Here is a 15,652-nt window from a genome sequence, read left to right on the forward strand (position 1 = left end):
GCAGTCTTACTCTGTTCACACATCTCAGAGTCGAACAAAACCGTGACATCCTGCCAATTACATATCTGGGATGGAGGTAGACTGTTAGGTCACCCCGGCCATCTGCAGCTGGCAAAATATATCCCTGGTGTGCATTTCCTCAGTTGAGCTTAAAATGGCTTTAGTGAAAGGTCGGATGCCACAGCTCCGGGGAACACTTCCATTCTCTAACAGAGCGATGTTAGACATTTTCCCCTAACGTCCTACCTAAATTGGTTTTTCATATCAGTTTCTTAATATCAGCCTCTATTCATGTTCCCTTGAGCTCCTGCAACCAAAAATGGATATTTTATCACTGCTTAAATTTTTGATCTAGACGGAAATGCTTCTATTACGTCTGTTGATCATCATAATGCTTCAAGGGATGCTATTTCAATGCTGGTCCTTTGAAAAATGATTTTTTTTTTTTGAAAAAAAGCTATTTAGAAACAGAATACATTTGGATCATGTTGCCTGACACTGGAAATTTCTCTGTTTTTAGAATTCTTAAGATAAAAATACGCTGCTTTATTTTTGATCTGTAAGGACTTCTGTGTGTGTGGGTGGGTGGGGTGGGGGAAAGGGCTTTGATGGCTCTCCTGTCAAAGTGTCAGATAAAAAGCCTAGCTTAAACAGTGGGATGGCTCTTCAGACCAAGCACAGTTCACATCTGAGTTTTTCCCAGGCGCTGGCCCACCTTAACCAGTAGGACAGACGTCTGAAGACTCAGAACTTCATCACTACCTGGGAAAGTACTTCTTACTCCATTTCTTCTTGAGATTAGTTGTGGAAACATTATTACTAAGTAGTGCTTTAAACTAAAACAGAAGCTCTACCATTGGCTAGTCCTTCTGGGTCTAGGTACTAGATGTGGTTCACCTACCGAGTCCAGAAACCCCATAACCTCATTCCTTCCTGAGCATTTGATTTTAGTCTCTTTTAACAATATGTGAACCCATCTTCCTGGTAAGTAGGATAACTTTTCCAAAGCTTAAAATGACTCCCCTTTAGGAAGCTATTTCTAACAAATCGGTGCGTACTTGACCATGAGCTCTTAAGACAGTGCCATTTTAAAAAAGCAAATGGAAGCGATGTGCCAAACATGGGCAGAGAAACGTGGAAGCAGAGGCTTGTGGGGTCAGGACAGCAGCCTGCATGGAATTTAAACCCACGGATGGCAGTTCCTGGAACCTAATGCATCTCTTTGTTTACACGTTTACAACAGAGGCACACACCTGTGTGCAAAGGTCCTCCCTGTCCTTGGGATATTCCAACATGGAACACATGGTCGCGTTCAGGAGGTTTGAAGGGTATTTAAAATACCGGGAAGTCGTGGACACGAGCAGTCTCTCTACTTCTGCTTCTCTTTTTCTTCTTGCTGTGAATGAGAGGTGCAGGTGCAGAGGGTGAACGGAGGCACCTGATGCGTGACCAGGTTTGGTGGCAGCGTCACGTTTGGGATTTTAAGCAGCAGCAGTGCTCATCAGCCTGACTGCAGCTGGACCTGGCACACACCTGACTCTGGCTTCGCTTCACAGACCCCCTTTCCAGGTGTCACCCAGAGCGTGACCCCCAAAGTCAAAATCTGTATACACAATGGATGCATCTGCCCAATAGACCTGCTCATCTAAGGAAGCTTGTAATCCCTGAAAATCCACATAGGAAAATGCTTGTCCGCCGGGATTAGAGGCGCGGGGCAGAGAGCCAGAGTGGGAATGTGTCCATAAGATAGTGCAGCCCCCCTGCTGGGCCGCAGGGGTCCAGGAGGAACACAGAAACGTCTGCCAGGGCAGATGGCACAGGGCCGGGGGAAGGCGTCCCTCGCCAGGCAGCACCGCAGAGCAGAGGGAAGGAGAAGAGGTCTGCAGCCCAAAGTCTGAACACAGCCTCAGTCCCTTTCTGGTGCACACGTAATGCTTTTTCTATCCACACTGCTGCTTCCCCCCAGCCCGGGGATCCTCTGGTCTGTAGGCCTAGGAGCCTTTCCCTTCCTCCCCCATGGAGTCTGGAAGGCAGTGCACTTGCCTCTGCTCCTCCATCCCTCCTAAAGGCAAGTTTTCTGGAATGATGAGCAAGGGGAGCTACGACCCTCCCTGGGCTCAAGTCAGGTTTCTGTATTAATGACTGGAGCTTGTGCTCCTTGGAGGCTCCTGGATGATGGCCTGTCATTACGATCGCATTTTCTTTCACTTTAAAACTGGAGAACTTTACAAAATTCTCCACGGTGCTGAAGTCTTCCGAGTTTAATCCTTCAGAACTTTGAAGGTTGGCAGCTAGGGGCAAGTAAGTCCGGGAAGATTTCACCCTTCTGAAACCTTGTGAAACGGTAAAACCAGGTAAAGCATAAGAGGAAGGGAAAACCGCTAATATCCCAAAGCTCTGAAAGAAGAGAAAACGAACGAAGGGCAGAATGAAGGGAGGATGCTGAGCCCTGATTAAAGAGAACTCACATTCCTTTCCTGTATTTTCAAGCATTTCAAGCTTCAGACTTTCAAAAGCTGGAAAGGGAAGGCTGTGGGGGCAGAAACCCCAGTAGGGAAGCCGGAGAGAAATGCTTGCAAAGGTTACCGAATATACAGGAGATATTTCTATCAAAAACCTGAGGTTTTAAAAGTATTAAGTGTTATAAACAAACGGCCATCGATATCAGATGTACATATCGGAATAAATGTGTGGGAAATATCAGAAAGGGAGACAGAACATGAAGACTCCTAACTCTGGGAAACGAACTAGGGGTGGTGGAAGGGGAGGAGGGCAGGGGTGGGGGTGAATGGGTGATGGGCACTGAGGGGGGCACTTGACAGGATGAGCACTGGGTGTTATTCTGTATGTTGGCAAATTGAACACCAATAAAAAATAAATTTATTATATAAAAAAAAGAAAAAAGCTCATGTAGTTAAGGGAGGAAAATATAGCCATGCCCTGTATGGTGATAGATGTTTGAATTTATGTTATCAGGCTGATATGAATTCAAATGAATTATATGCTTATTGTAATTTATGTGTAAATAGATGAGGTTCATCTACAAGAAGCTGAAACTTTAAAAAAAAACAAAGCTTAAACAATAAAGTTATTTCTTTCTCATATAAAAAGTAGGTCATTGAGGGCAGTCAGGATAGTGCTAAGGAGCATCCGGCATCCGTATTCCTTTGTGCCCCCCACAGCATAAGACTCTTAACTTAAGGCCCAAACCGGCTGCTTGAGCACGAGCCATTGCATCTGCATTCTGACTAGCAGGAAGCAGATAGGAATAAGGAAAAAAGGACAGAGTGCCAGCTTACGTTTAAGGAGATTTCTTTTAAGGAGATTTCTTTGATCCTACCCACGTCATAGAACCTAGTTGTGTAACCACACCCAACAGCAAGGAGGCTGGAAACCTAGTTCTGGGTTTGTAACTAAGGAAAAGAGACCAGGAGCAGATGCGGCCACCATCCATTTCTGCTCATGGAGTTTCTCGAGCGCTTACGTACCTGGCTGGCTTGCGTGGAGAGGGCTGGTCGAAGGTGATGGATGACTCCTTTGTTCTCTGTCCTCCTCACCAGCCTGAAGTCGTTTTTCTTTGTCAGCACGTGAGGGAAGGCAAACTGTGGCTTCTCTGAGGGGTGTGCTGTTAGGGAAGTTAGCTGCTGATTTGGGGTGTGCTTCGAAGAGGGAAAGAAACCTTTGGTGTATTATCCTCACCTCTGAAAGGGTTCTCCTTTGTCTACTTTTATTCACTCTGTTCTCCACTAAGTACGAAAGAATTCTCTATGCACGTAAAGTGAAAGCCTGCTCTCTGATCCCCAGACACACGGGGGGGGGGATGACCCCCTTTCCTTACATAACAGCCCTGTCCCTCCCCTGCACCCCCTCCCATATAAGCTAGGCGTGCCTGCAGCTGATGGGGGCATGGACAACACAATCCACGCACGCTTGCTGGATTCCATGGAAGGGAGTTATTATAGGGTTATCTGTGCCTTACAGAATTTCTGAGAGGCAGAGAGCCCAGCCTGGACCATGCACAGCCGGGATCAACGCATCCAGAATCACCTGACCACGCACAGGTGGTTCTAGCAGAAGCCCCACTGCTGCTGCTGCTGCTGCTGCTGTGTGGCTGTAGCACCGGGCAAGGCCAGTCCATGTCCCTACAGCTGCCCCAGAGAAGCCCGATGCCTCGGCCCCTGTGCTTTTGCCAGAGACGGAGTCTTCCTGTGTTTGCTGACCACCCCCAGGGCTCACTTCTGCTTTCTCAGGTCCTGCCACATTGCACCTGCCTGGCTGGCCCTAAACCTGAGAAGCAGGATCCTCCTTCCAGGACATCTGGGAATGGGTTTCCTCCAGCCTGTCAGCAGCATGATGGAGCGAGCTGGTGGAAGGAGAGGCCATGGGGTGAGCCGGTCTGCGTGCCCCCGTCTCGGGTAGCATGCATTTGTAATCGCTCTGGATGCGCCTCAGAGCCGGCTGGCGCACACCCTCTCCTCGGCCCTCTAAAGTTCTTGAGAGGCAAACGAGTCTCGATTCCTTAGCATCCCCCATTTCAAACACAGCGGAGCATTTGAACCTCAGAAAAGCAAATCTGACCACACTCGATCAGTTGGAACTTGAATTTGAGCTTTCCCTAGTGAAGCTGCTTCTTCATGCCTCATTGCCCTGTCTTCATTTTTTTTTTCCTCTAAAAGGAAAAAAGACATTTCCTCAAAATGTAGGCATTTTGGCTAGTGCTATGGGCTGAATTGTATCCCTAAACCCAACATTTGTATGTTGAAGACCCAAAGTACTTCAAAATGGGACTGTATTTGGAGACATAGTCTTCAAAGAAATGATTGAGGTCAAATGAGGTCATTAATGTGGGCCCTAATCCAAGACGGCCGGTGTTCTTATATAGAGACCCATATATTATTATAATATATTATAATATTATTATATATATTAATAGTAATAATTAATATATATAATAATATATTATATTATTTGGTGTTAATATATAGAGGAGATCAGGACCCAGATGTGTACAAAGGATGACGGTGGGAGGACACAGGTAGAGGAGGGTGTCTGCATGCCCAGGAGACGGGCCTCAGAGGAACCAACATGCCAACACCTTGATCCCAGACTGTGAGCAAATACATTTCTGTCATTTATGCACCCTGCTGGTGGTACTTTGTTACCAGCCTTTGCTGACTAATAAAACTGCGAACAATTTTGCCTTTCCAATAGAAAAATTAGTTTTTTCTTTTTTCTTTCTCTCTCTCTCTCTTTTTAAAGATTTTATTATTTATTCATTAGAGACACAGAGAGAAAGAGGAGCAGAGACACAGGCAGAGGGAGAAACAGGCTCCGCATGGGGAGCCAGATGCAGGACTCGATCCCAGGACCCCAGGATTGCAACCTGAGCCAAAGGCAGATGCTCAACCCCTGAGCTACCCAGAAGCCCCCCAAAATTGTTTTTTTCAATGATATTTATATCTCTTGTTAACATGGTCTCTTCCCGTGCTTAATGAATTTGGGGGAAAATATGATCTCAGCAGCACATATGTGCACCCATTTGGTTACCTAAACGGCCCAGCCCAATGGTCTTTTTTATATGAGGAAGGTGCATGTAGAAAGGGGCCAGAGCAGCAGCATAATGGAAGCAGAGGACTCAGGAGCTGCAAGTAAGCCGTTGCGTTCGGGAGACCAAATTAGGCCCGGCATTAACAACAACCCATTTTGAACAATGGAGACTGGGGGTTCAGAACGCCTCTATTTTATGACAACAGAGAATTTCTCTCTCTTTGGAGAAGCTGTAAGAACCAGAAAAGTGCAAACTTGGTGTGTGTGTGTGTGGAAAGTTAGAAGAAGTGGGAAATGTGTGTTTATCTAGCATGAGGACACAGGAGAGGCAGAAAGGCCCCTCGCCTGCTGCCGCTAATGCCCGGCCTTGCTCATTAATCTCCGCCCGCCGCTTAGCCAAGACCTGGAAAATTGCAATTCTCCGCACCAGCAGCCCCCATTCAATAAACCCTGAGCCAGTGGGCAGGAACGAGAAACCGGTTGGAGCTCAGAGCTCGGAGGCCAGCTTGTTGGAATTCCATACTCCTGCCCAGCCTCGGGGGAATGCTCTAACTCACCACCAACTGGGCTTTCCCCGGCTTTTTATTTTTATTTTATTTCATTTTAATTTTTTTTTATTGGAGTTCAATTTGCCAACATATAGCATAACCCCCAGTGCTCATCCTGTCAAGTGCCCCCCTCAGTGCCCGTCACCCAGTCACCCTGTCCCCCTGCCCACCTCCCCTTCCGCTACCCCTTGTTCATTTCTCAGAGTTAGGAGTCTCTCATGTTTTGTCACCCTCACTAATATTTTCACTCATTTTCTCTCCTTTCCCTTTATTCCTTTCACTAATTTTTATATTCCCCAAATGAATGAGACCCCAGCTTTTTAAAGAACGGGCAGTCATTACTTTTCTAATTAGCATTTTATAAGATAGATGCTTGATGCCAGCATTTTTTGGAACAAGGCATACAAATTTATCTTTATTATTTCTAGGGTGAGGGCAGCGGACGGGGGGTGGGGTGGGGAGGACACGACCTCATCCCTAACACTAGGTGCCTTGTTCTCTGGGTATATTTTGATTCAGTTTGAGGCTTAAGAAATAAAAATGCCAATCTTTGCTTGTTTTTCTTGCTTGTCTCTTTGCTTTCCCTGCCTTAAGGGTCTGGGTTTGGGTCCTTATGAAGAAAGCCACGCTGCTGGCCTTGGCCAATAGGTGGCCCTGGCGCGCTAGAGGGCGGAGAGCCAGCAACGAGGCCCCCGGGAGCCCCAGGTTGCCCTGTAGCAATTAGCTTAAGTATATCAAGGGCAACACGATGGACAGATGTTAATTTTTTCCAAGCTAGTATTATACTCTGAAGGCAGGTCGGGCATTCTAAGGACTTCAGTATTATAATACCCCATTTGCAAGGCATACTTAAGTTAAATGATTGCTATTTCTTTATGGTGTGCTAAAATTTAGGTCTTTATGATAGGCTCTGTGCTGTGCCTCCGAATCAAGGCAAACTCCTACTCAGGACAATTATATCCCAATTTACTGCTTATGCACAAATTTCTGATCTACAGGATTAGGACTTAGGAGGTAATTTTGTTTCTATAAAATAACTCTTTAACGTATGGAGAGTTGTAAGTATGTAAAGGGGGTGTGTGTGCATGTGCATGAGTGTGCACGTGTGTGTGTGTGCAAGCCCCTATATTCATGACTTATTGCCAGTACCTCTAGGCCATGACCCTATATCATCATAAAAGCAAATATATCTAAGAGTTCCTTCCATCAGGCATGGGGGTCAATATGATGTATTTTTGAATGATGCTGAGTCTCAAACTTTTTATCAGATCTTGGGCTTCACAGGCTCCAGGAATAGCTCTGTTATGCTCTGGATGACTACATGTCTGTTAATTTCTAAAGGATTTATGCTAATTATTTGAAGTCTGCTACTTAGATTGTGAATGCACGGATGGAGAATAGTTTCTCAAAACGTGTTGTTTCTCAGCAGCGGAAGGCCCCTGTGTCCTTCTCCCCCGGGCAGATGGGTCTTAAGCTGGTTTTGGGGATAGGCCTCCTCTCCTGACCCTGTCTCCTTCCCAGAGCCCTTACCTGACTTCATAACACACACACACACACACACACACACACACACACACTTTATTTTGGGAACTTATGAAATTCCATTACTTATTTGCATTTGCTTATTTATTTATTTATTTTCCCTGGAGAGAAGGGGGCTTTGGGCTTGTTCTTCCCTCTCTCTCAGCCTCTAGGACAGGGATGGATCCGTACTAGGCATTCTTGACCATTTGCTGAATGATCGCATTTGGTGTAGGTTCTCCTGGACTGCCCAGTAGACCAGCAGATTTTGCAAGCTGGTCGACTGTCTCATGTGTTTAATTTGGGCCATTTAAGATTTTCTTTTCCCCTAAGCAACATTAACCGGTCCATAGGAAAAACTGTCATTTCGGCCTCTAAGGATCTGAAAGCAACCCAACAATGTTGATTAAAATCCAGATTTCGAGCAAAGCTGGGCTTCCGACTCAGCCCTTGGCCAGCGCTCACCAGATGATCTCAAGCAAGGCATATCATGGTGTCTGTGCCTTTGTAAAATGGGAACAGTGGGCATTTCCTGCCGCTCTCGAGAATGCAGAAGCCAGACAAGGGACAGAATACAAAGCTACTTTGAAACCTATAGAGCCCAAAGTTAGTTTAGGTTGAATTGTGTCCCTCCAAATTCGTATACTGAAGCCCTGATCCCCAGTGTCTCAGAATGAGGCTATATTTGAAGATAAGGACTTTAATGAGGTGACTGAGTTAAATCGAGGTTTCTTTGCGGTGTCTGACCAGTGTCCTTATAAGAAGAGGAAGAGGCACCAGACCATGTGAGGACACAGTGGGGAGGCGGCTGTCTGCAAGCCAAGGAGAGAGGTCTCAGAACAAAAACCAAACCTGCTGCTCTGTTGGTCTTGAACTTCCAGCTTCCAGAACTGAGGGAGAACAAGTGTCTGTCATCCAAGCTGTCTGGCCGGGGTACTTTGTAATGGCAGCCCTGCAGATCCACACAGGGGCCCAGTAAGAACCTGTTGATGGGCTGTGTAGCCCTGATTTGATGACCACCACTCTAGCGCCAGCTCCGTGTTTGTCAGAATAGATACACGCAGACAGTATTCTAATATGTCAAGCCATTTTCCTATACGATAGATTTTCATGAAAGCATCAGAGACTTGCAATATTCACCTGGGATTAGCCTGAGCTGGTGGTAGTAGCTCCTTCCTTTCATATTTATGATTCTCTATTTTACATTTGCCATCAAATGATCTGTAAAAGAAAATCCACTTAAATCTACGAGGGAGGACCTATTTAATGCTCAGTGAAGGGTGGCTCTTATTACAATGACATCTTTAAGAACGGCTACCTGAACATCTCTCTTATGGCGTAATAAAATCCAAAGCAGCAGGGCTACTTCCCATCTCAGTGCCTGCAAGGCAAGGGCAATATTTCAGGAAAGCAGCACAAGAGATGTCTACAGGAGCTCGGAGTATAAATCTGAATCGCACCGGCTTCCTTCCAGGGGGGCAGGTCACGGCAGCACTGAATCACCAGCCTCCCGGGCCTGGGGGAGCGTCGTGGCTCCCGTGCTGCTGGCCCGCAGCGGAGCTCTGGGTTGCGTCTCGGTTGTCTGATGGAGTTTCTGCCTGGGGAGAAAAGTCTAATTGCTTGGGACTGTTTTGCAGCTGTCCTGCTGGTTCTGAGAGCGCAGTGGGGGAGAGAGGATAGGATTGGGGGGGGTGGTGGCAAATAGAAGGCAGGTGGATGATGTAGTAGCTGGTAATGGCTCAGACTGCCCTGTGCCTTCGAGAGCAGGCCTGCTAGGTAAGGGACCCACAAAGCTGGGTGCCATCTGAGGGACTCGTGGGGGCTCCCAGCCGACCCGGGCTCCTTGGACATTGCAGTTACGGGGGTGCCCCTTACACCCCCGGAGCTACACGGTCGGGAAGCCGGGCTCCTTCCCGTTCTCCAGGGGACTTGGCAATCGCTAGCTTTTTATGACTTTTTTATAATTGGTATGAATAGCATCTTGACAGTTGTCCTGGTCGGCTGCAGAATTTCTTCACAGAGGGATGCTCAGAAATGATCAAATTCCTGTGCTCCAGAGAGATGTGAATAATAACAACGGCTGTGCAGCAACGGGCAGGTTATAAAGTGCTCGCTTAGGCTGGTGGAACCAGGTCTCTATGCCCTTTGGCTCCTGGGATCCAGGATACAAATGTCAGGTAGAGAGCCCACCCCGCCCGGCTGCAGGCCCGCAGGCCCGCACGTACCTTTATGAAGTGACAAGTAGAAGAATCTGGGGAACGGCTAGGCGGGGTCTGGAAGTGAGAACAGCTCACGATTTCCCTCTGCTCATTTAGATCTACTGTCCCTCCTGAGACAGAAGCCACCTGGACACAGGGCCCCAGGCGCCTTTAGTGCCTCCTAGCGACCGTGCCTGGGGACTGCCTGGTTTATTTTCACATGACCTGTGAGGCCTCGTCTGCACCTGTCTTTGGGTGTAGCCTCTGGGCCTTGTGCTGCTGAGCAAGGATGTGAAGTCACAAGCCCAGCAAACGCCACCTGCCATCCCAAAGGCTGGGGAGGGCCTGACCCCTCAGCGCTGCTGATGGCCGTGTGGCTGGCCCTGCTGGAAAGCAGTCATTTCCTTCCCCCACACAGCAGGCCCCAAGCACCTGAGAGTCTGAGCAGGTGCAGGGCCCGGGGGCTGGGGAGCCATGGGACTGCTCACACCCCCTTCCACCTGCTTTGCCGCTATGGCGTGTCTTGCTCAACACCACGGGGCCAGTGGTTCGATTTACAGCATGGTCTAGAGCTGCACATCACACTGGTATCTAGGTGGAACCGGCTTTTGAAAATAATTTTGCCTCTCCATTTTTGAGACGAGCACACTGAGACCCAGAGACGCTCCGAACCTTCAGGAGAGTCACAGAACAGTAGGACACTCCCCCAAACCACTGTACCTGGTCTCACAACCCCTGCTTCTGCCAGCTGCCTCACTGGGACCAGGAGGGAGTCAGCCTTAGCCCCGAGAAGGCTGGAGGATGCTTGCCTGCCGGATGTGAGGCTGCCTTTCCTTTATTCCTGGCCACGTGCTGATACCAGGCACTGTTCTAGGCACAGAAGGGCTTAAAAGCCCACCCAGAGCTCACCATCAGGAGCTGTGTATCTGAAGGTGCCTACCTTTGGACTCCCGTGAGTCCTTCCTCTCTACCCAGGCCCTGACCTTTCCCTGTGGCACGCCCCCCTCCCCATTAAATGATGCTTCCTTATATCACTCCGACGTCGCCACATTTTGTATTGTGTTCACCAAGTTGTCTGTGGATAGTGCCCCTTGGCTGGCCCCACAGAGGCTTTGCCATGACCCCCAGCCTCCTCCTGCTGAGTCTGGGGTGCCTCGAGCCCTGCTTTCCTACTCTTAGGACCACACCCTGAGCCATCTGCAGACCCTTGCATCATTTGCGGTGGACCCTGTGCCACCAATTTGGTTTTTTTTTTTTTTGAAACATATATATATATATTTTTTTTGGAGTTCAATTTGCCAACATATAGCTGTGTCACCAATTTGAATAGTTGTCTCTTCTCTACCACATTCTGGGTCCCTCTCCTCTGCTTTACAAATCCCAGTGAGAGGAGTCACAGGGTCAGATCTTCCCCAGGCAATGCTGGACTCTGCCAAGTAAACAGAAGGTAACGATTCCTGAACTATTAGTGCATTCTTTTTTAAACATTGTAATATTTTTTCAACGAGGGAGGAATGTAGAAATCACTTTTGTCTGGAGATATTAGTTCCAAATATGACTGTAAAATTGTTTTTTATGACCCATCCTTACAATCTCATATATTTCCGAAATCTAGATAGTTTTCTAAGCCCTCTTGAATCATTTGTCAAAAAATAATATTGCTGTTTTCTTCATTATTATTAAGGGGAAAGATGAATCAGGCCATTGAAAGCCTTCAGGTTGCAGCAATATTTTACATCTAAGAGAAGTTTTCTGTGTCTCCTTGAATGACAGATGGCCTCCCCTTTTGCAATCGGATGCAGCTGGGCCTAGCTCAGGCTTGCTAGACACTGTCCTATCCCTGTCTCGCGCAATAATGCTAATGAAACGTGTTTGAGGTCCTGACCCGGGAGTGTCCGGGAGCTCCTGCCCCACCCAGTGGCCCTATTCCTTATTGATTCCCTGCAGTGCCATGTAAAATGTGAATGGCTACCGGATGCAGTACGAGACAAACCCAATGTGTTCTCCATATCACCTGGGCTCTCAAGGGTTAGGAAAAGATGGCCCTCAAATATTCCCCGGACATTGGGACATTCAAACTTCACTATTCTTATGGGCATCCACAGCTCATATCCAGGATAGAGGAAAATAGTTCTACTGATTTAGGTCACAGATGCGTCAGTCTGGCAAGGCTTGCCGAGCCAGTGTCCTCTCCTCCCAGATGGAGGTGTGTTTGGAGGGATCTAGGTGGAACCAGCTTAGTCTCTGGGAAAATTGATAGGAGCCTCCTTAAGGGTCTGCAAAGGGAATGCCATGCCAGCAGATGCACCTGAAGGAAGGGGCAACTCACATATATTTATATTCTTATCTCTGTATCATCTCTCTATGTATCTACATCATTTATATGTATCTATTTACCTATCATCTATCAATCTACTATCATCTATCAATCAATCATCAATCTATCATCTAATATCTATCTATCTATATTTATCATCTATCAATCAATCATCTATCATCTATTATGTATCTATGTATCTATGTATCTATGTATCTATCTATCTATGAAAGAACAGAGAAGGCAGGAGAGAACAAGCCTGCCTCACTTGAAAGTGATCCATGGTCTCCACCTTCTTTGTGAGGGTTGCAGCTGAACATTATCACCCAAAGTCTCTGAGAGAGGAAGTGAGTGAGTGACTAACTCAGGCAGCTTGGTGACAAAGTCAGGTGTAGAGACCTGTCCCTGCCTCAAATGTCCCTGACATTCCCATCCTGGGCTCGATATGCCTTGCACACTTCTGGGCTCCAGGGCACACTGCTGGGCTCCAGGTTCAAGTCTGGGTTGCAGTGAGGCAGTGAGGTCTCAGCCCAAGTGCTCCAGGGTGGGTCCTGTTCCCAGGTGTGCTTTGAGCTAACTCTAGGGTCTTATTTGGTGCCTTTTCCATAGACAAAGTAGCTGAGTCTCAACTCTGGCTGCATCTTGGCATCATCTGAAAGCCTTTTATGAAAACAGGGCTGTCTGGTGCTGCCCCCAGGGCTGCTGATTCATCTGACCTGCTCTTGCTACCAGGAGCCCTTCCCAGGGCAGCCCTAAGCCTGGATTGGGGCCCTGGGCCTGTATGTTTTTTTAAAAAGATGCTTCGGTGATTATGAGGATTAGCGTTCACTGGACTGAAGGAGCTGTAAAGATGCTTCCCTTTTAAGACTAGAGGATTTTACTTATTTATTCATTTTAATATTTGACGAGAAGTCAGCTGATGCTCAGTGAAGAGGGACACTGAGCACGTGCTTTCACTTTGGCTTATATTCTATTTTCTATAATCGTTACAGTGTGAATTAGTTAAATCCTTCCAGTTTAGCAAACATATTGCTAAGCCTCCCTCATCGGAACAGACGTGTGGAAGTTTAGCCAAATTGTGAAGGTCAAATGGGGTCATCCATTGGTGACAATGATAAACAGAAACCCTGATCCAATCAGCAATCTCGCTGGCAATAAAGAATACGTGGAAACCCAGTGACTCCCCCCCCCAACTCTTGTGAATATCAGTCCCCCATTGGGTCAGTATCTGTAGCACTATTTAAATTGTATCTCTATGAGGAAAAAGTCAAAGCACAGCTAGTATTATTTTTTTTAAATTGGAGTTCAATTTGCCAATATATAGCATAACACCCAGTGCTCATCCCATCAAGTGCCCCCCTCAGTGCCTGTCACAGCTAGTATTTTTAATACCATGTGATACATGACCATGAGACATAGAAAATTATGTACGGAAAGTATCTGAGTGGTTGGGGCTATGTCCTTGAGTTTCATGGTCTCTTGCAAGTGTACAGTTTAGGCAGCCAGAGAACAACCCATTCTGGGCTCTCGTGGGGGGTCAGGACATGCTCTACTCTGCACACCAGGTCCTGTGCTGGGGGTGGTGAGTGCGCGCTGCCTGGCGGACTGGAGGCTGTCTGTGTTTTTGCTCTCAGCTCAGTGACAGCTTCATGGGTGTGTTTTTCTTTTGTTACAGATGGGCAGAAGAAAGTTCAAGAAGAATTCGACATTGACATGGATGCGCCAGAGACAGAACGCGCAGCCGTGGCCATTCAGTCTCAGTTCAGAAAATTCCAGAAGAAAAAGGCTGGGTCCCAGTCCTAGCGGGCGAGCCCCTTCATAGTCTTCCAGGAGACACCGGATTCAACCATCATCTGTCAAGAAATTAAAAGAACAACACCCTAGAGAGAATTCATTTGCACATGATACACACATGCACACCTGTCCTGCAATGCATGTACAGAGACCCATGATATTTATTCCCTGCTAGGAAGGTGTAGACACTGCAACTGTGGGTGGCTTAATCTCTGTTTATCTCTAGTATCATTCCTCCTGCAACTATTTTCCTTGATGTTGTAATAAAATGGAGTTACGATGCGTGATTCAAGCGTCTGCTTTGTCTCTCCCTTTAGATTAACCTGGGAAGTGACCAGTGTCAGAGATGACTACAGGTCAGGTGTGTTTTTTCTCCTTCCCTTAAGAGTTAGAGCTGAAACATAGTGCTTCTATGAGAAGCCTTTCTGCTACGAATGAGAGATCTACTCCTTGCCATGCCTGTCTCATTTGAAGAGTATTAACTGCCAACCGGCAATGCATTTTTCTCTTATGATGGGAGTAGAGCCCTGTATCCTGGGATGTCAAAGAACCAGAAGCTTCCCAGAGGAATTATGACTCACTCAGGAGAACAAGAAGGGGGAGGGCGGTGCATGGATGTTTGGCGCATGTCACTCAGATGTGCTCAGCAGGTGCATTTCATGACTCCAGGGGGACGCCCCCACCGCTGAGGCCATTCTCTACACCTGTATGGCTCTAGCGGGAAGGTAGCTCTATGGTCCTTCCCCTCCCACCTCCCTGAGCTCCTCACACTATGATTTGCTACTTGCTGAGATCATTCACCACAACCTGCAATTCGAAGAAGCTGTTTGGCTTACCTTTCATCACATACCTTGAAGGTATGTGGTTTCACAGACTCCGAAGGGGCTCCACAGACTGGGAGGAGAGATTGCCATGTGGAAAGGATGCCTCACTGAGTAAGGGGCAGGGGGATTGGGTGCTTGCCTTGGGACCCCAGGTGGCAGGAGCCCTGAACCACTAAATCTTGCTGGTTTTGAGCTTTGCCACTTGAGAAGCTGATATGGAAGTTACATCTTGTCTTCAGCATCCTGAGGTGCTCTGTGACAGCACAGTGGTCCACTGAGGGGTACTTGATTTCTTTCCTTAACTAAGTATTGAGGTGGAGCATGAAGAATGGTGGAAGGAGGAGAGACAGGGCTCTGTGTGTGTGTGCTCACACTTGTGCTTGGGAGTGCAGGTATAAAGTAAGGTGGAAGTGGGCCAGGTGATGGCTGGGGTGGAGCTCACGGTGCTCCTCTGGTGGGGGTCCCATGTGGTGCCACAAGGGTACGGACCAAGAAAGATTGGCATCCTTGGAAAGATTAACTGTTTCAAAAAGTCCATTTGAAAATGTGTCTAATGTGTTTTGTGGGGAAATCCCTCCTACTGAATAATTCTCATGGGATGGGCTCTGGGGCTCCTCTAAAGGGTTTCTAATCAGAGAAGTACTCAATAGGATCGCTTCAGTACCAGCAAACAGCCAGGGCTTCCTAGGGGTCCTGGCATCTGTGGACCACTGCAAACAGGACATCAGGTTGAGGGGACACTCCAGAGCAGGCTTCCTGAGACAGTAGAGCAAATGCCACTAAAGTCAGATGGGCTGCTCTGTAGTCTCTTCATGGAGGTAAAGAGAGTTGGGAACATAATTCAGATGAATTCCCTCTACATCTGATCCTTTTGGTGACTCCTTTGTCCTTTCATTCTCTGAA

The 15,652-nt window shown here is 47.4% G+C and overlaps 1 protein-coding gene across 1 annotated transcript in view; it reads left to right on the plus strand.

Annotated features, from left to right (window-relative positions):
* The window catches only part of PCP4 (Purkinje cell protein 4), a 54,925-nt gene extending 40,713 nt beyond the window's left edge, over positions 1-14,212 (plus strand). Inside the window, exon 3 of the mRNA XM_025449864.3 lies at positions 13,807-14,212. Coding sequence (XP_025305649.1) covers positions 13,807-13,934 — 128 coding nt within the window. The 3' untranslated portion in view covers positions 13,935-14,212. The remainder of the gene's footprint in view (positions 1-13,806) is intronic.
* Positions 14,213-15,652: the final 1,440 nt, after the last annotated feature.

Source organism: Canis lupus, chromosome 31, assembly GCF_003254725.2.
Source record: "Canis lupus dingo isolate Sandy chromosome 31, ASM325472v2, whole genome shotgun sequence".
In the NCBI taxonomy this organism is placed as follows: domain Eukaryota; kingdom Metazoa; phylum Chordata; class Mammalia; order Carnivora; family Canidae; genus Canis; species Canis lupus.